The sequence below is a fragment of the Pezoporus wallicus genome, unplaced genomic scaffold (genome assembly GCF_028554395.1).
Source record: "Pezoporus wallicus isolate ANWC-B61680 ecotype Strahan unplaced genomic scaffold, APGP_CSIRO_Pwel_v1 contig_10797, whole genome shotgun sequence".
Classification (NCBI taxonomy): domain Eukaryota; kingdom Metazoa; phylum Chordata; class Aves; order Psittaciformes; family Psittacidae; genus Pezoporus; species Pezoporus wallicus.
In genome coordinates this window covers 26008-41580 of record NW_026642755.1, presented here as the reverse complement: position 1 = coordinate 41580, position 15573 = coordinate 26008, and the positions used below count along the sequence as shown (strand labels likewise).

At 43.7% G+C, this 15573-nt stretch overlaps 2 protein-coding genes across 2 annotated transcripts; one reads left to right on the top strand and one right to left on the bottom strand.

The window, feature by feature from the left end:
* Positions 1-4384: 4384 nt before the first annotated feature.
* Positions 4385-8079, bottom strand: LOC130611467 (proto-oncogene Mas-like). The gene is made up of 2 exons (XM_057432219.1): positions 7956-8079; positions 4385-5403 (listed from the first exon to the last, which is right to left on the bottom strand). Exon 2 carries the CDS (start codon positions 5383-5385, stop codon positions 4426-4428), a length of 960 nt encoding a protein of 319 aa, XP_057288202.1. The 5' UTR covers positions 5386-5403; positions 7956-8079; the 3' UTR covers positions 4385-4425.
* Positions 8080-13889: 5810 nt separating this feature from the next.
* LOC130611460 (olfactory receptor 4S2-like) lies at positions 13890-14896 on the top strand. Its single transcript, XM_057432212.1, has one exon. The coding sequence runs from the start codon at positions 13898-13900 to the stop codon at positions 14894-14896; it is 999 nt and encodes a 332-aa protein (XP_057288195.1). The 5' UTR covers positions 13890-13897.
* Positions 14897-15573: the final 677 nt, after the last annotated feature.

The following is a 15573-nucleotide window of genomic DNA, read 5'->3' as shown; positions in this document are numbered from 1 at the left end:
GCAGCTGTTCTATGACCTTCATACTTGGACACACGGGGGTGCCTGGCCAACGCTCTCAGCGTGGACCATGGTGAGATCATGAGAAACTGCATGGTCCCATGAGGACACAATCCGCGATCTGGCATAAAGCCGGTTGTTTTGATATGGGTATAAAAGCAGGAGCCGCTTGTGGCCGTGGGAGAAGCCTCACCTACAGGTGCACGCACAGCATAGGAATTGTCCCAGTGACCTGAGAGTCCTGGCATCAGCTGCAAGGGGGCTTCCCATCTGGAAGTGTGGGACTGGATGATGATTCAGTGGTAAGTGGTGATGAATTTCTTTTTAATCTCTGCTGTGTCTATACAGTCATGCTTGATGCATTGCAATGTTTCTTCGGTACTTCAGTTACATATCTGTATCTCTGATTTGCTTTATTGTACTTATTCACTGTATATAGTGAGAGATATTTACCTAATTCACGTTAGTGTGATTGCATTAGTGCGCTTATTGGCTTTAATGAGCTTGTTAAATAAACTGCGCATATTATACAGGTAGCCTGTGTCATTTTGTGGCATATTCTGTCTGTCAGCAGAACAGACCCTTATGGCCTTGACCCCATGTGTGTACTTTGGCTGAGCAGCTGAGTGTTGCGGTGCTTTGGGGGAACTCTTTGCCTGAAGAAGCTGTGAGAGAGATGCCCTCGTGGATTTCTGGCCATGGATGAGAAACCTGCTGTAGTGGAAGGTGTCTCTGCTCGTGGCAGGTTATTGGAACTGGATGAGCTTTAAGGTCCCTTCTAGTCCAAATCATTATGTGATTTTATGATTTTGTGCATTCCGTCTCCTATCTGTTCTTACCCTTCCCCTCCACCTTACCTTATGTCATACAGAGCCATCTATGTTCACTCCTTGTTCATGGCCATGATCCCTGTTGAGCTGTGTGCCTAGCGTTGGGTATCTTTGTCATTTTTTCTGTTTGCGCTGGTTTGCACCCTTCCATTTCTCTTTTCTTCATCATCTTTGAAAGGATGAGGTTTCCAGCCTCATGCACATGGTTAATGGTGCACTTGCGCCCTCATACAGGCTACTGGAATTGGCAACTTCATGTCTTATTTCAAAGCTGTGAAATCAACAGTGCTAGAAATTCAACTGCAACAGCAGTTGCCCACCAGCAGTAAGGTTATTTGGCATTTTGCATCAGTAATTCCCCTCTTTGGTCCAGTGTTGAGCCCAGCAACAGCAGAACTTATTGCCTAATGTGTGGAACAGTGAGTTTTAACCATGAACATAGATATGAGCCCATAGAATCACATAATCATGGAACAGTCAGGGTCAGATCTCCTGATTTGGTTTTGCTCCTGATTTTTTTTCCATCTTCCCCTCCTTGTTAACACCTAAACCATACCCAGAGCAGTCTCAGCTGGGAGAGATCTGTATTCTCATCATGACCTTCCTGCCTGATATTCTCTTCAAGGCATGTATCAAACCCATTACGTTTTTATCTGGTCACCACCTGTTGCACCCAGAGGTTTTTCTTACAGCCAATAGTAGCATTTTTGTTTAATCTACTACCCTATAAAGAATATCACAAGAATTCCAAGGAGTTTGTTTTGCTATAGAGACCCCCTGAACAGTAAAACAAAGATTGAAGGTGGGAGATAGCACCTGCAGAGATCGGTGGAGGAGTCACCTCACTGAATAGTGACGTTAGGTTGAGTTCAGAGGAGCTGTTCTCAGAGTATGCTTAACCTGAAATTTGCCAAGTTTAATTATTTTGATATAATGAATAATCACCTCTCCCTGCCATGACTGCTTCACTTTTGTCCTTAGCTCATCTGCTTGTCCAAGGTATGCTTTCTCTTTGGATGCCATCAAGTTTTCTGCCTTGTTTTCCAAACCTTCCAAATTCCTGTCCAGTTCAATGCCAGGGGAGATGTAGTGGCACTTTACTAACCTGAATAGAAAAAGTAAAATGATAGTACCTGTACTTTAAAGTTTGGGGTAATTCTAACATCTTAAATAGCATTCGCATTTTGATTCTAGCCTCAGATGACATCTGTTCCCTTAGGGAAAAAACAAAGTAGGTGGCATATTGAGGATTAAATATGGCATAACAGAGGCCATGCAGATTGTCCAAGAGCCCATGCAACAGCCTGGGCCTAGCTCTCTCCTTGGCTCAATTCCTTGATGCAGGGATGTGTCACACTGTTTGAGATGTACTCAAAGCATCCCCTGCTGCCTGAGCTGGGTGTGAAGAAGGGAGAAAGGCCCCTTTGCTGCTGTGTGAGTGATTTTTGAAGGTGCATGAAAGGAGTAAAAATGAGGATAAATGAATTCTGCCATAAAGGTATATTCAGAAATGAGGACGTCCTTGACCAGAACTAATAATCCTGCCTGTGTTCTCCAACACCTTGTGCCTCCCCTCTGTGATTCCAGAAAAAAAATGCTCTGGATTTCTTCTGGCCAGGGCTTCATGGGACACCCACAGGGATTTGAAGCAGATGCCATGAGAGAGCGTCTGAAAAGTCTAATCTGCACCAGGTAACACCTTTTGATGTCAGGCCTCACTGAGACTCCTTTACTGTGCAGGACTGTGTGGTGCGTGCCTTCCTCAGCTGCTTCTGAAGCTCTTCTGCACCACCATCAGCCCCAGAAGCTCATCCCTTCTTTCATTTCCCTGCAAATATCTGGCAGATGCCAGCCATAAGAACATTAGTCTTTCATCATGGACAATTGAGGGTGTCTATGATGGTGTTTCTATGCAGGCATCACCTTTTAAAGGTCCAAGGTTGGAAGTAAAGTGTTCACATTGATGTGATGTGTAAAATGTGTTCACATCAACTGCTGCACACTGGGTATGTTTAAGGACAAACTCAGGAGGGAAAGGGTTATATGTTTATAACACTTTAAATGGTTTTATCAGTTGATGGCTTCTTCTGAGCACAAGAATATTTTTAAATGCAAATTGTTTTTCCTTTAAAAAAAAAGGGGTTTATTATTTTTTACAATAACAAAAAGATTCAGTTCTCCCAGTGATAAAATCATTACAGACATTCAAAACGAAACACTTAGAACATGTTTTCTGATAAAGGGATACTCTCTTCCCCTCAGCAGTAGAAGTTAGAAGGAAAATAAACCACCTTACTAAAAATAATTGATGACACAGCCTTAATCTGAATCAACTGAACCAACACTGCAGAAGAGCAGAACATTAAAGAATACTGGAAATGGAACTCAAATTTCAGCTTTCAGGAACTGTAAACAGGAAGCAAAAAGCAACAAGATAAAGATAATAGACAACAGAAGAATGCATCTTCCCTTTAGGAAAGTATTCACAAATGAAGGTATGAAATGGAAATCTGGAGGGTTTCTCAAAGAAAATGACCTGTGTTGCCTTTTCCTATATAGTCTGGTTAAAAGTGCTAATGTTAGGTAGTCTGATAGTACCCCATTTCAAATAATCACGTATTTCATCTCAAGGGTCTGGAGAATAATTTGTTGCAAATTGTGGTGTTCATTTACCTTTTTTCTGTTTCTTATTTTTTTCCTCTACCCTTGATTTTAATTCTGTCAGTAAAAGGGGATGTTAGAAGCCATGGGTTCTTATCAGTCCTTCTTAAAGGGAGGAATAACAACCCAATGCATGCTGTAGTTAGTAAGATGAAGATACTCCTTCTTGGGCTGGAGGAAGGTAAAGTAATATGCAACTCCAGTCCTGTATTTCTTTGAAACACAAGAAAAGGGAGAATGCAACTCAGTGTATAAAGTTTTAAGGCAAGTTGGTAGGGGCTGGGGCCCCTTCGTACTGCATCACAACTCCGTCGTATATGGAAACTTCCCTTGCTAATAGAAGAAAGGAACTTCCAGGGCATGAATCATTTCACCATTTGAAATGAGCATGAGAGAGCAAAGAATTGCGCACCCTATGAGCTGCAGAAAATGACATGTGTGGCTGAGATACAGGTATTTAACATGAAGTGAGATAGATAGAGTCCTTCCAGGAATTTCATGGCTGATTTCAACAGGAGGAGGATAGGTTCCTATCTCATTTTCAGAGACCTGAGTAAAAAGTGACTGAAATTTGTGAGTTTGATATTGTTGTACTCTAAAAGACAGAGATTTATTGAGTGAACTGCAAATTCTGTGTGGGATTCCTTTGATGTAATGCAGACACCAAGATATTCTACCTTACCAAGCTGAAATCCTTTAATGGGCACTGAAGAGAAATAGATACTTTCAATGTAGTCCTAACAGAGGTCAGGTAAACTCTGTGGTCCAGATGTTTATTTGTTTTCTCTGACCATTGATGGAGCTTAAAATAATTAGCTAAAGGCTGGAGATCCACAATGAAGATACTGGAGGTCATGTGAGATAAACCCACCCCAGTATCTCAGAGATCTTCAGCCCTCAGCTCCAGACCAGTGCTGCTGTTATGCACAGGATGGGTTTAGGAAGACATAGTGATTGTGTCATGGGTTTCCCGCTCATCTTTGTCATCTGCTGAATCTTCAAAGGCCCTCTGGAATGCCAGCCTGAGGGTAAACTTGATTCTCCGATCCCTGTAGCTTCCCACCAGGAAGTAAATGACAGGGTTGAGGGTGCTGTTCACACAGGACAGCACGAAACCGATCTCTGGGGAGTAGAGAAATTTGTAGCCCAAGAAGTCAAAGAGGATCAGGATACTCAAAGGCACAGCAAAAATGAGGAAGAAGAGAACGGTGAGCATGATGACGGTGAAAAGCCTGCCCGTTCGGAGGTGTTGGGAGCTGCACTTGACTCTAAGGAAGAGGATAAGGCTGAAGAGCAGCATGAGGGGTGTGCAGAATATGAAGTCCAAGGCTCCAATGGTGATGAGCAGGATCTGGCAGGTCCCAGCAGAGCGGTGCACGGAACACAAAACATACCCAAGAGTGTTCAGCAGCAGGGAGATACCCCAGAGCAGGCCAGAGATGATGGCAGACAAGTGCTTTGGGCGGTGACTTCTGCACCAGATGGGACAAAGCACAGAGAGGGACCTCTCAATACTGATGGCGGTCAGGAGGTACAAGCCAGTCCCGTACATGAAAAGATCCAGGAAGAGGAATATCCCAAACTGCACCCCCACGTTGAACTGCATCAGGTACTGAACCGTCTCTATGGCAATGCAGAGGAGGTACCCAAAGTCAGCAGCAGCCAGGTTCAGGATGTAGACTGTGAAGTGGTTTCTCCTGATGCGGAAGCCAAGATACCATAGCACCATGCCATTACCCACCATGCCACAGGCGGCACTGATGAGGCAGAAGCTCTCCATGAACTTGAGGACAGCATAGGATGGCTCTGTCTTTCCCACAGCCACGCTCTGATTAGTCCCAAGAACCTGACTGCTTGCAGTTGGAAGGAAGATTGACATGGTTGAAGTACTCATCATGAGGGATTTCAGACAGACCTGTAAGCAGAAAGGAGAGAGGTAACTGGTGTCGCTTTCCCTCATGGTGACCTGATGGTGTTTCTGGATTTGGTTCATCTCTTTGTCGCCAGAGCTTGATTTAGGGAGGGATTGCTGTGTTTGGACTTGGAACACAGAGCTCTAATGCACTGTTCAAAGCATTGACCCCAAATTCTATATGACATGTAGGAAAAGTTAAACTACACTGTTTGTCCCTTCTTAAAACTCAGTTCCTGAGGGCCCTTTTTGCAGTTGGTACTGGAAAACAAATAGCTTAAAAAAGCAATTACAGCTGAGATGAATCATGTCGGAAAAGTACCTCTTGTGTGAATAAGAAGAGCAAATCCAGTGTTAACAACGAGATAGCTGTCTTTCCTTCCTGTCGCTAAGATTAGGTGACAAATCTTGTTAAAAGGGTGTGAAAATTGTAGGCAATCAGCATACAAGTTTAATCAGCATGAAATCCGATTGAGTTTTGTCCATGCCCAGAAAACATGTTAGGGAGTACTCAAAATAGCTTGTAGGTTTTTATGTCAATGATTGATTTCTAGTTGAATGAGTGTAGTTTAATGTGGTTGGTTTGTTCTCTTGAGCCCTATGTACAGAAAATAAGTAATTCAATCTGAGGAGTCAGCCCTTAATAACTTAATTTTCAGAAGGAAGCTTTAAGAACTGCATGTGGGATAAAATTCCCCTCATTGGGGTCAGGTCATTGGAATTATGGCTCAATTATTTCACCTCATTCCCTGGGGTGGTTCACCCTGCTTCTTCCTGTATGATACTGGGATACGAAAGAGAATCTTGAATAAACAGGTTGAAAGATAGATTTCACACCTTTTTTTTCTCTGAGGTCAAGCACTGTGGTTGTTTTCCTCCCTCCTCATCAGCTATTAGCTTTGACATAGGAAGGGAAAGAAGTATCATGAGTGACAGCAGGAGCTAGTTAAAAAGAAGAGAGGAACAAGACAAAATGGGGAGAGCTGGGAAGATGTGACTCATTGAACAGTCCAATCAGCACGAACAGGCTGTTCTGTTTCCATAAAATGCTGTGGTATAGATGGAGACAGACTCCCATAAGCACGCAAAATATGACAGATTGAATCAAAGAAGTGGTAAATGCCCCATCCCTGGCAGTGTTCAAGGCCAGGTTGGATGGGGCTTGGAGCAACCTGCTCTAGTGGAAGGTGCCCCTGCCCATGGCAGTGGATTGGAACTGGATGGGCTTTAAGGTCCCTTCCAACCCAAACCAATCTGTGACTCAGATGATTAAATTCAATGAATTTAATACACACTGAAAGGGACTATGGAAAACAAATAACACCATCTCCTTCAGCATGGACAGTCTGCTGTAGTACGGTTTCATGACAGGAACATCCCTGAGTTCAAACTCATCTCTTTCCTTATCTGGGGAGAGCAGTGTACTTGCTGACCAACACCTCTCCAAGGCTACCTCTTCCCTGCACATCTGCAGCAAGTAAATTGGAAAGATACATTCTTCTGACTTTGTTTGCTTCCTCGCTACCTGCTTTTGGGGTGGCAGCAGATCAGCAGAGCTTGATGCTGTGAGAAGAAAGGAAGACCCAGTGTTTAAGTGGTTTCCTGGCCTCCAGAATCTCTAGTGCAGCTCTATCTCTGCCACAAGCTATTGGTGTAACCCAAAACAAAGTCACAATTGGTTTGAAGAGGAAATGAACATCTGAGTGTCACTTAAGCTCTCTCTAAGCCCACTCCAGCTTTCTGATGTGGTCCCCATTTGAGGAATGAAGCTATTCTGCTTCCCTCGTGCAGTCATCTCCAGAAGGCTGTTATACCTGTCCTCCAGTATCTCTGGATATGGAGGATATCTCTCCACTGGGCATTCAGGGAATGACAAATCTAACTGGCTAACTTAAGCTCATCGAGTGTATTTCCTAATGTTAAAAGAAATGGTTCTGTGCCATCGAGCACACCTACATAAAGACTGACACTAGTGGACACCCTCATTTTTTCTTGTCTCTAAGACAGATTCAAGACATTGAGCCTGCTTCCTTGATGAAACTAATGAGTGAAAGTTAGCATCAAACAGCAGCAGACTGAGTCTAAGTGGTCCTTCTCTCTCTTAATATGAAACATCCTTCCTGTGGTTTGCTTGCTGAGTACCATGTTCTTGTAGCAGGTGTCAGGCTGAACAACCATAACACCACAAAGACATTTTAGACAATGGACAGAAAGTTTTGTTGTTGTATTTTCTTAGCCAATTTTAAGTCACCATCTAAGACCAAACCTGCTAATCTCTGTTTCTGAATAATGACATCTAGTACAGAGGTGTATTTAGAGCAATTCGATAGCACTTGTTCATGGAAAAAGGTCTCCAGAATGAAGCTCTGGTTACCTTCAAAATGATTAAGACCATTTCTTACCTACAGCAAATTTGTAACCAGAAGAAAATGTTTGATCACCTTTCCTCCTTGTCTTTCATTCCTCCCTTCCTTACCCTCACCATCACTCCAAAAGCACAACAGAAAGCACCAGACAGAGTGCAATGGCAAAGATGCCATCTAGGAATTTCTCACCTTTTTGTGGGTTACTTGGAATCTCAGTGACTGATCTGCAGCAGATGTCTGGTGTGGATCCTCTGGGTGAAATTTTCACTGGAATTCTGTCACTTCTGGTCCAGATAAAGTCCTTGTGTCACACAAGTGCTGGGAGAGTTAGAAACTATTTAAAAAGCCACAGTCTTTACAACGCGACATCTGACAGCCAGCCAATCATTCTGTTGGGGAAATATCTAGTTTGGGGTGTGTGGTCACTTAGATATGAGCAACTTCCCTCTTTGTACAGAGCCTGTCAGTGTCATGGCTCTGGAAATGCGTTTTCTTTTTACTACTTCTCCCTTCTTCAGCTAGTCTCACAATGCAAAGAAAGCAAGAATGGTCTGTACAAAATTATACCTTGCCTCAGCACAGCTTCTCATTCCCCAAGGACCTATTGGCCCTGCTGAACAGGCCTTAACACACCCAAACAGTATCCTTATCTAACCCACAGCCTCTCCCAGGGCAAGTTGTCACTCTACTTAGTCCCTATTGCTTCACACAACCCTTCCTGGAGCAGGGTCCACACAAACTCATGCTTCATCACCACCTCCTATCTCTATCAAAACAACCCCTTGCCAGCATTCACCACTCATCCACACAACCTCACTCATCTCACCATGCACAGACCCTCCATGTGATGAGCTTCCACTATCCTGGTGTCAGATCCACGTGCCAAATGAAATGAGTGAAAACAGAGACATTTCTTCTTTCCTGGCAGTATGCACATCCTTATAGGAACTGTTTTGCAACAGGAGATATCAGCAACTATTGATTTGGGCTTGTGCATTAAGTCACATCTGCTAGTCTGTTTGGCTAGGGAAACAAAAGGAGAGGAATAGGATGCCAGCCAAATTGCTGCCACATGTGTCTGTGGGTAGAGAAACTGGCAGATCTGCCCCAAAACAGCTTTGCAGGCCAGATACCTGATGGTTCATCTTTAGCTTCTTTCATTTTATCTCCCAGTCTGTACTGATAGTGGAGATTGCACCTTGGCCTTGCTGAACTCCATGAGGTTCTCTTGAGCCCACTCTTCAAGCCTGTCCAGGTCTCTCTGGATCCCATCCCTTCCCTCAAACATATCAGCTGCACCACTCGGCTTGGTGTCATCTGCACACTTGCTGATGGTGCACTTGATCCCACTGTTTATATCAATGATGAAGATATTAAATAGTATTGGTCTCAGTTCAGACCCTTGATGGGCACCACTCATTGCTGGTTTCCACTTGGAATTTGAGCCATTGATTGCAGCTGTTTGGATGTGGCCTTTGTCTGCCCTAAGTTATTATATTCAAAATCTAGATGTCTACTTCAGACCTAATCTTATCCTAAAACTGGGTCTGAGGTAGATCAGGGGAATCAATTCCTGGAGAGATCTATTTCTTTCCATAGGAAAGCCTGGAGTGACAAAGACTCAACTTATCTGCCTTCCATACACATAAAACAGGCAAGTTCCTCCCTTGGTTTCCCCATTTCTAAAAGAAGGATTTTTTCTTTCCTGATTCTGTAATTTGCTAACCTTTGCTAAAACGTGCAAGTTCTTGCAAGAGGCTTTATTCAATGGGAGACCAGTGGTGAAATTTCATGCAAAGTAGGACTTTAAGGGTTATCACGAAGTAACCCAGGCCATCTTCTGTCTCTGTGAAAATTTAACGTAAGAATACTGAGAACAGTGTGCTTAACCTGCCCTTAAAAAGACAGCTGTGATGGGTAACTCTTTACCACCACCACCCTGGCATGGTGCCTCCCTCTTTACTACTTGAAATATCTCTGATTTTCTGTTCTTAGGTCAAGATTTGTGTTTTCCTTTTGGAATACACAAAGATTTAAAAGCATTGGTTTATTACTCACAAAGCTGTGGCTGCCCCATCCCTGGCAGTGCTCAAGGCCAGGTTGGACGGGGCTTGGAGCAACCTGCTCTAGTGGAAGGTGCTCGTGCCCACGGCAGGGGGTTGGAGCTGGATGAGCTTTAATGTCCCTTCCAACCAAAACCACACCATGTTTCTATGCTATCAAGTCATAGCAGTGGATCTAACAGATCTCTACACTTAGGAAAACCATAAAGCATGGCTTAATGAAGGTCTCTGGAAAGGGCTGACTGGACTAAGTCACATCCCATGCTTACGTGGTTTAGCTATTCAGTTAATCCATTGACTGCCTTTTCTTCTGGAGAAATCCTGAAGTGCCTTGATAATATCATTATCACAGACTGATGGCTACTTCTTTGATATTTCTTTGAATTAATCTCTCCTTCTTTCCCCTTCCTTTCATGCCTTCAATTCATTAAGCCTCCTTGCCTCTCTCCTCCAGCCCCAAGAGCCCCTGAGGTGAGAGATTTCCTTGGAGAGGGTTAAAGAGTGCTACTTAAAGCGTTGTCTTCTCAGCCTTCCTTCTGCTGCCAGGTTGTGAAGGCATCATTCAGTGCTCAGAAATCAGGCCACACAACCCAGACAGCCCATCAGAGCAGCTCTCACATGGGCAGAGAACACTAAGATACACTTGTACAAGAAAACAAGAACCTAAATTAGATGGAATTACACAGCAAAAGGCTCTTCCTGAGCAAGTGTTGGGAGCTTTTCAGAAGCCATTCCGTGATCTTTAAAGACACTTCGCTCTAACACATTCCTTCTGGGGAAGACAGATGTTGATGAGATAGAATCATACAGCCCTTACACAAAAAGTTTGATCTACAGCCACAGAGGAGGTAAGTTTTCCAGATCTCTGGTTCCTTTCTTTTTGTGTCCTTTCTTCTTTTCCCAATTTCCTTCTCTTTTGTTTCACTTCTTCTTGAACAAATGTGAAAATACAAAAAAGGAATTTGCACTAAAGTTATCACCTGTTTGTGGCTTTCTTTGGTTGGAGTCAGGTACAGAACTGGTTCTGTAGTCCCAGGCTGGGTTATTCTGTCATTTTGTTCCCTATTAACCCCCTGAGATTTTATGGAAGAATGCTGGTAATTTCTCCTCCTTTTTGAAATGCTAGTAGTCCTCTTGGTATTTCTTTTGTTTTGTAATTGATTGCATTATATCATATACCTCTAGTCTGCCCCTGAAAAAATACTATTAGATGTAAGACATAGAATCATAGAATCATAGAATAGTTAGAGTTGAAAAGGACCTTAAGATCATCCAGTTCCAACCCCCCTGCCACAGGCAGGGACACCTCACACTGAACCATGGCACCCAAGGCTCTGTCCAGCCTGGCCTTGAGCACTGCCAGGGATGGAGCATTCACAACTTCCAGTCATTGCAGACATCCTCTTAGAGTCAGGAGAAAGAAATTGGCACCTCCATCACATCTTTTAGAAGATGCCTTAGGCTGGTCATGAACTGCCCCACAAAGGCAGAAAACAGAGTGAATGTGTCTGGCTTGGATGCAGGTGACTACAAGACATAAGGAAATATATTGTAAAATATATTGTAACGTATTTCACAGCCTTCCAATACCTGAAGGGGTTACAAGTAATCTGGAGAGGAGCTTGGGACAAGGGCCTGTAGGGACAGGCCAAGGGGAATGGCTTGAACCTGCCCGAGGGGAGACTGAGATGAGCTCTTAGGCAGAAGCTCTTCCCTGGGAGGGTGCTGAGGCACTGGCACAGGGTGCCCAGAGAAGCTGTGGCTGCCCCATCCCTGGCAGTGTTCAAGGCCAGGTTGGACACAGGGGCTTGGAGCAAGCTGCTCCAGTGGAAGGTGTTGGGGTTGGAGCTGGATGAGCTTGAAGGTTCCTTCCAACCCAAACCAGTCTGGGATTCTATGATTCTGCATTGTAAAATGCAATTTGGTAGTGGTGACAGAGGCCTTACGATAACGCATGCACGGTAAAGGTGTCTGTTGTGAGTGGGTGGTATCTTTATAATCCTTTCAGAAGTATGCACTTTCTTTCACTGGGCAATTTCCCACCTGCCATTATTCAGGAATATACTTTTCCTTGATCATCTGTCTCTTGCTCACTCCTTTATGAACCACAGATTGCCTGAATGTGACACTGAAACTGGTGGGGTTTGCTTCCCATCCTGCTCTGGCCAGACAGATTCCTGCTGTTTCTCTTCCACTGGCTATTGCACAGCCATAAATACATACCCATTTTGTCCTTTTGTTTTCAATGGAAAACTGTCAGTGCTAAGTGAAAAGAGGAGGGATGGAGGTAGAAACCAGTATCACATTCTTACTGCTTGGAGATACACCAGAAAAGGAATTATCCATGTAAATTTTACCTTCCCTTCTTGACTATCTTTTACTTTGTTAGCACATATGCAAGCACAGGAAAAGTCCCTAACTTTCCCAACTTCCTCTCTAGGCTTCACTTTGTGGGTTTGAGAGCAATTCTGTTTTTTTCAGTGTTTCCTGTGGGTGCTTGATCAGTATTTGCCTGCACAAGAGTTTCACATTTTTCTGTAGTTCCAAATAGGTGCTATGTAATTTGTGTTAGCTGAATCATTCCATGGATCTGATCCATGGAGCTGCTCTGATCACTGCTTGTGTTTTTACTGGGCACGACTTGCAAAGGTGATTTATAATAGCAGTTGACTGGGGATGTTTGGATACCAGGATAGATCCCATACAGCTGAGAATCTGCTTCTAAGAGAGAGAATCATAGAATAGTTAGGGTTGGAAAGGATCTTAAGATTATCAAGTTCCAACCCCCCTGCCATGGGCAGGGATGCCTCACATTAAAGATGTTTATTTTCGGTTAAACTCAGTAACATGTTTAATCTAGTGGTTTCCAGGCTTCCCTGACCAAAGCCACTCTGATATTTGGGTGTGTAACGGCAAGTTGGCAGTGTTAAGGAGTAAGTCTTTTTAAAGATGTAGATTATTTACTAGTGACATTTACTTCTCTGGGGCTATCACTGGAACAGGCCAAACCAAAGAAGCCCCACACTCACCCTGGAATTTCTGAACAGAGAAAGTGCAGAGGTCTAGAAGTACGTAGAAGTACGTTCAGCCATAGCACATACACAAGAAATGAGGATGGCATCATGAAAGCTCTGACCTACCTTCAGATGGCAAACAGGATTATTCCCTGAAGTTAACTTTACCCTGGTGATGTTAATTTACTTAGGCTCCTCTTAGTCAGTGGAAAAAGAAAGGGTTCTGAAAAGGACCTTAGTTTAGCTATAGCTATAGTCTTCAATAGAGGCAGAGAGGCTTTGACCACCAGCTACACTGGTTTTACTAACCAGAAATTAACTCTTCAGAATATCTCCCAGAGGGTATCATGAATCAGTATAAAGCAAAAGCCATACAATGCTGCAATGAGTTCTGAAAAGATCTTTTCATTCTTCCCTTATCTTAAAGAAACATTGCTGAGATTTAGAGCAAGCTAAATACTAACGCATGTCATGGAATCATGGAATAGTTTGGACTGGAAGGACCTGCAAAGGTCATCTTCATATGTGATACTGTTTGCTGGTTTTGCCATTATTATTAATTTCCCCAGAATTCATAGTTCAGCCCATGAAGCTGCATATTCATGTTCCAAAATGTACATACACCAGAGAGGTATATTTTTTTCTCTGTAGGTGGTTTCACCACAACTCAATAAATATATATAAATAAAAAAAAAAAATCATTATTCCAAGGAATACTTCTTCCAGGCACTATTGTTACAAAGACTGTTTTTATGGATTTGGTCTACACTGAGGGCAAACATGCTTTTAAATATCTATGGAGCCTCTAGTGAGCACTCTAGTCTTATCCTTAGCACATCAGCCATAAATCCTGGAGGACCAGAATAGAGGAACATATCCCAGAGTGCACTCGTCTGGGAGTGCACTGCAGGAACAGGCGTGGCTCAAATCTTGTGCAAGGAGAATTAAAAACATAAGGGAAGGGAAAAAAATCCAACCCCCCCCCCAAACTAAATACCAACCCTGTATATCTCTTAGTGTGTGTGACCATTTGATAAGGAATCCATTTTTAATAATGGAAAAACTGACAAATCATTTGCCTTTATGTTTCCTTGTGCCTAGGCATTTTGCTGCCCAACTGATTAACATGGAGAATGCAAGCAGTGTGAAGGAATTCATTCTTCTGGGCCTCTCAGAGGATCCAGGAGTGCAGAAGATATGTTTCGTGTTGTTTCTCTTCTTCTATATGATTATTGTGGCAGGAAATCTGCTCATTATTATCACCGTAACCAGCAGTCAGCCTCTGAGCTCCCCCATGTATTTCTTCCTCTGCTACCTGTCCTTTGTAGACATCTGCTACTCCTCTGTCACAGCTCCCAAAATGCTTGCTGACTTCCTTGTTGAAAATAAAACCATCTCCTTTGTAGGCTGCATAGCCCAGCTGTTTGGGGTACATTTCTTTGGCTGCACAGAGATCTTCATCCTCACGGTGATGGCCTACGATCGCTACCTTGCCATCTGCAGACCTCTCCATTACACCTCCCTCATGACCAGGCAGGTGTGTGGCCGGATGGTGATCGGCTCATGGGTAGGAGGCTTCATGCACTCCATAGTGCAGACTCTTCTAATCATCCAGCTCCCCTTCTGTGGCCCTAACAAAATAGACCACTACTTTTGTGATGTCCACCCATTACTACAGCTGGCCTGTACGGACACCTATGCTATGGGCATCGCTATTGTGGCCAACAGTGGAATGATAACTCTGAGCAGTTTCTTCATCCTGGTCATGTCCTATGTTGTCATCCTGGTTTCCTTGAAAAGGATAGGGTGGCACAAGGCCCTCTCCACCTGTGGGTCCCACATCACTGTGGTGATTCTGTTCTTCGGGCCATGCACATTCATCTACATACGTCCATCCAGCAATCTGTTGGAGGACAAGAGCATAGCAGTGTTTTACACTGTCATTGCCCCCATGCTGAACCCGCTCATCTACACGCTAAGAAATGAGGAGGTGAAGACTGCCATGAGAAAACTGTGGAGTAGAAAAGTGGGAAGTGAAAATGGGAAGGTATAGAACTGCAGTAACATTCCCAAAGGAAATATCTGCCATGGAAATTCCCCAGGAACTGCCTTTCGAGGAAAATCTTGCTGTTAGTTCCTGTTGTAGTTAGGAATCATAGACTATAATACCAGTTTGGAAGATAGTGGAAGTCAAGCTTTTGATCTGAAGGACATTGTGAATTCTGTGCTGAGCAGGCATTCCATTTCTACTCTCTTGTCAGCTGGGGCAGGGGCAGACCTGGTGCTCCTGAGCACTAACCGAAACACCAGTGTTTAAATAATTACCATCAAAACCACTGAGAATGGTATCCAGGTAGAGCATCCCATTACTCAGGGATAAACTTCAGAATGGACTTCATCTGCTGCGTAATCCATTCAGCTGGGAAGGAGAGGATCATGGCCAACTGATGCTGGAAACCGAGTCCCCTTTCTGCTTCAAGTAATGCCTTTTTATGAGAACTACATTGTGATATCTTGAAATCATACATCAGCAAGTAAAAACCTGGTATTAGGTGCTAGCTGGGTCATCTGCTCATGCAGGCAACAGGAGAGGAAGCTTCTCCCCTTCCCCTGCCAGTGCAACAAATGCTTTCTGCAGTGTTCAAGGCCAGGTTGGACAGGGCTTTGAGCAACCTGGTCTAGTTGGAGATGTCCCTGCCCGTGGCAGGGGTGATTGGAATAGAAGATCTT

Excerpts from the sequence above, each read along its gene's own strand:
- LOC130611460 (XM_057432212.1), top strand. The coding sequence starts at position 13,898 with ATGGAAAAACTGACAAATCATTTGCCTTTATGTTTCCTTGTGCCTAGG.
- LOC130611467 (XM_057432219.1), bottom strand. The coding sequence starts at position 5,385 with ATGATGAGTACTTCAACCATGTCAATCTTCCTTCCAACTGCAAGCAGT.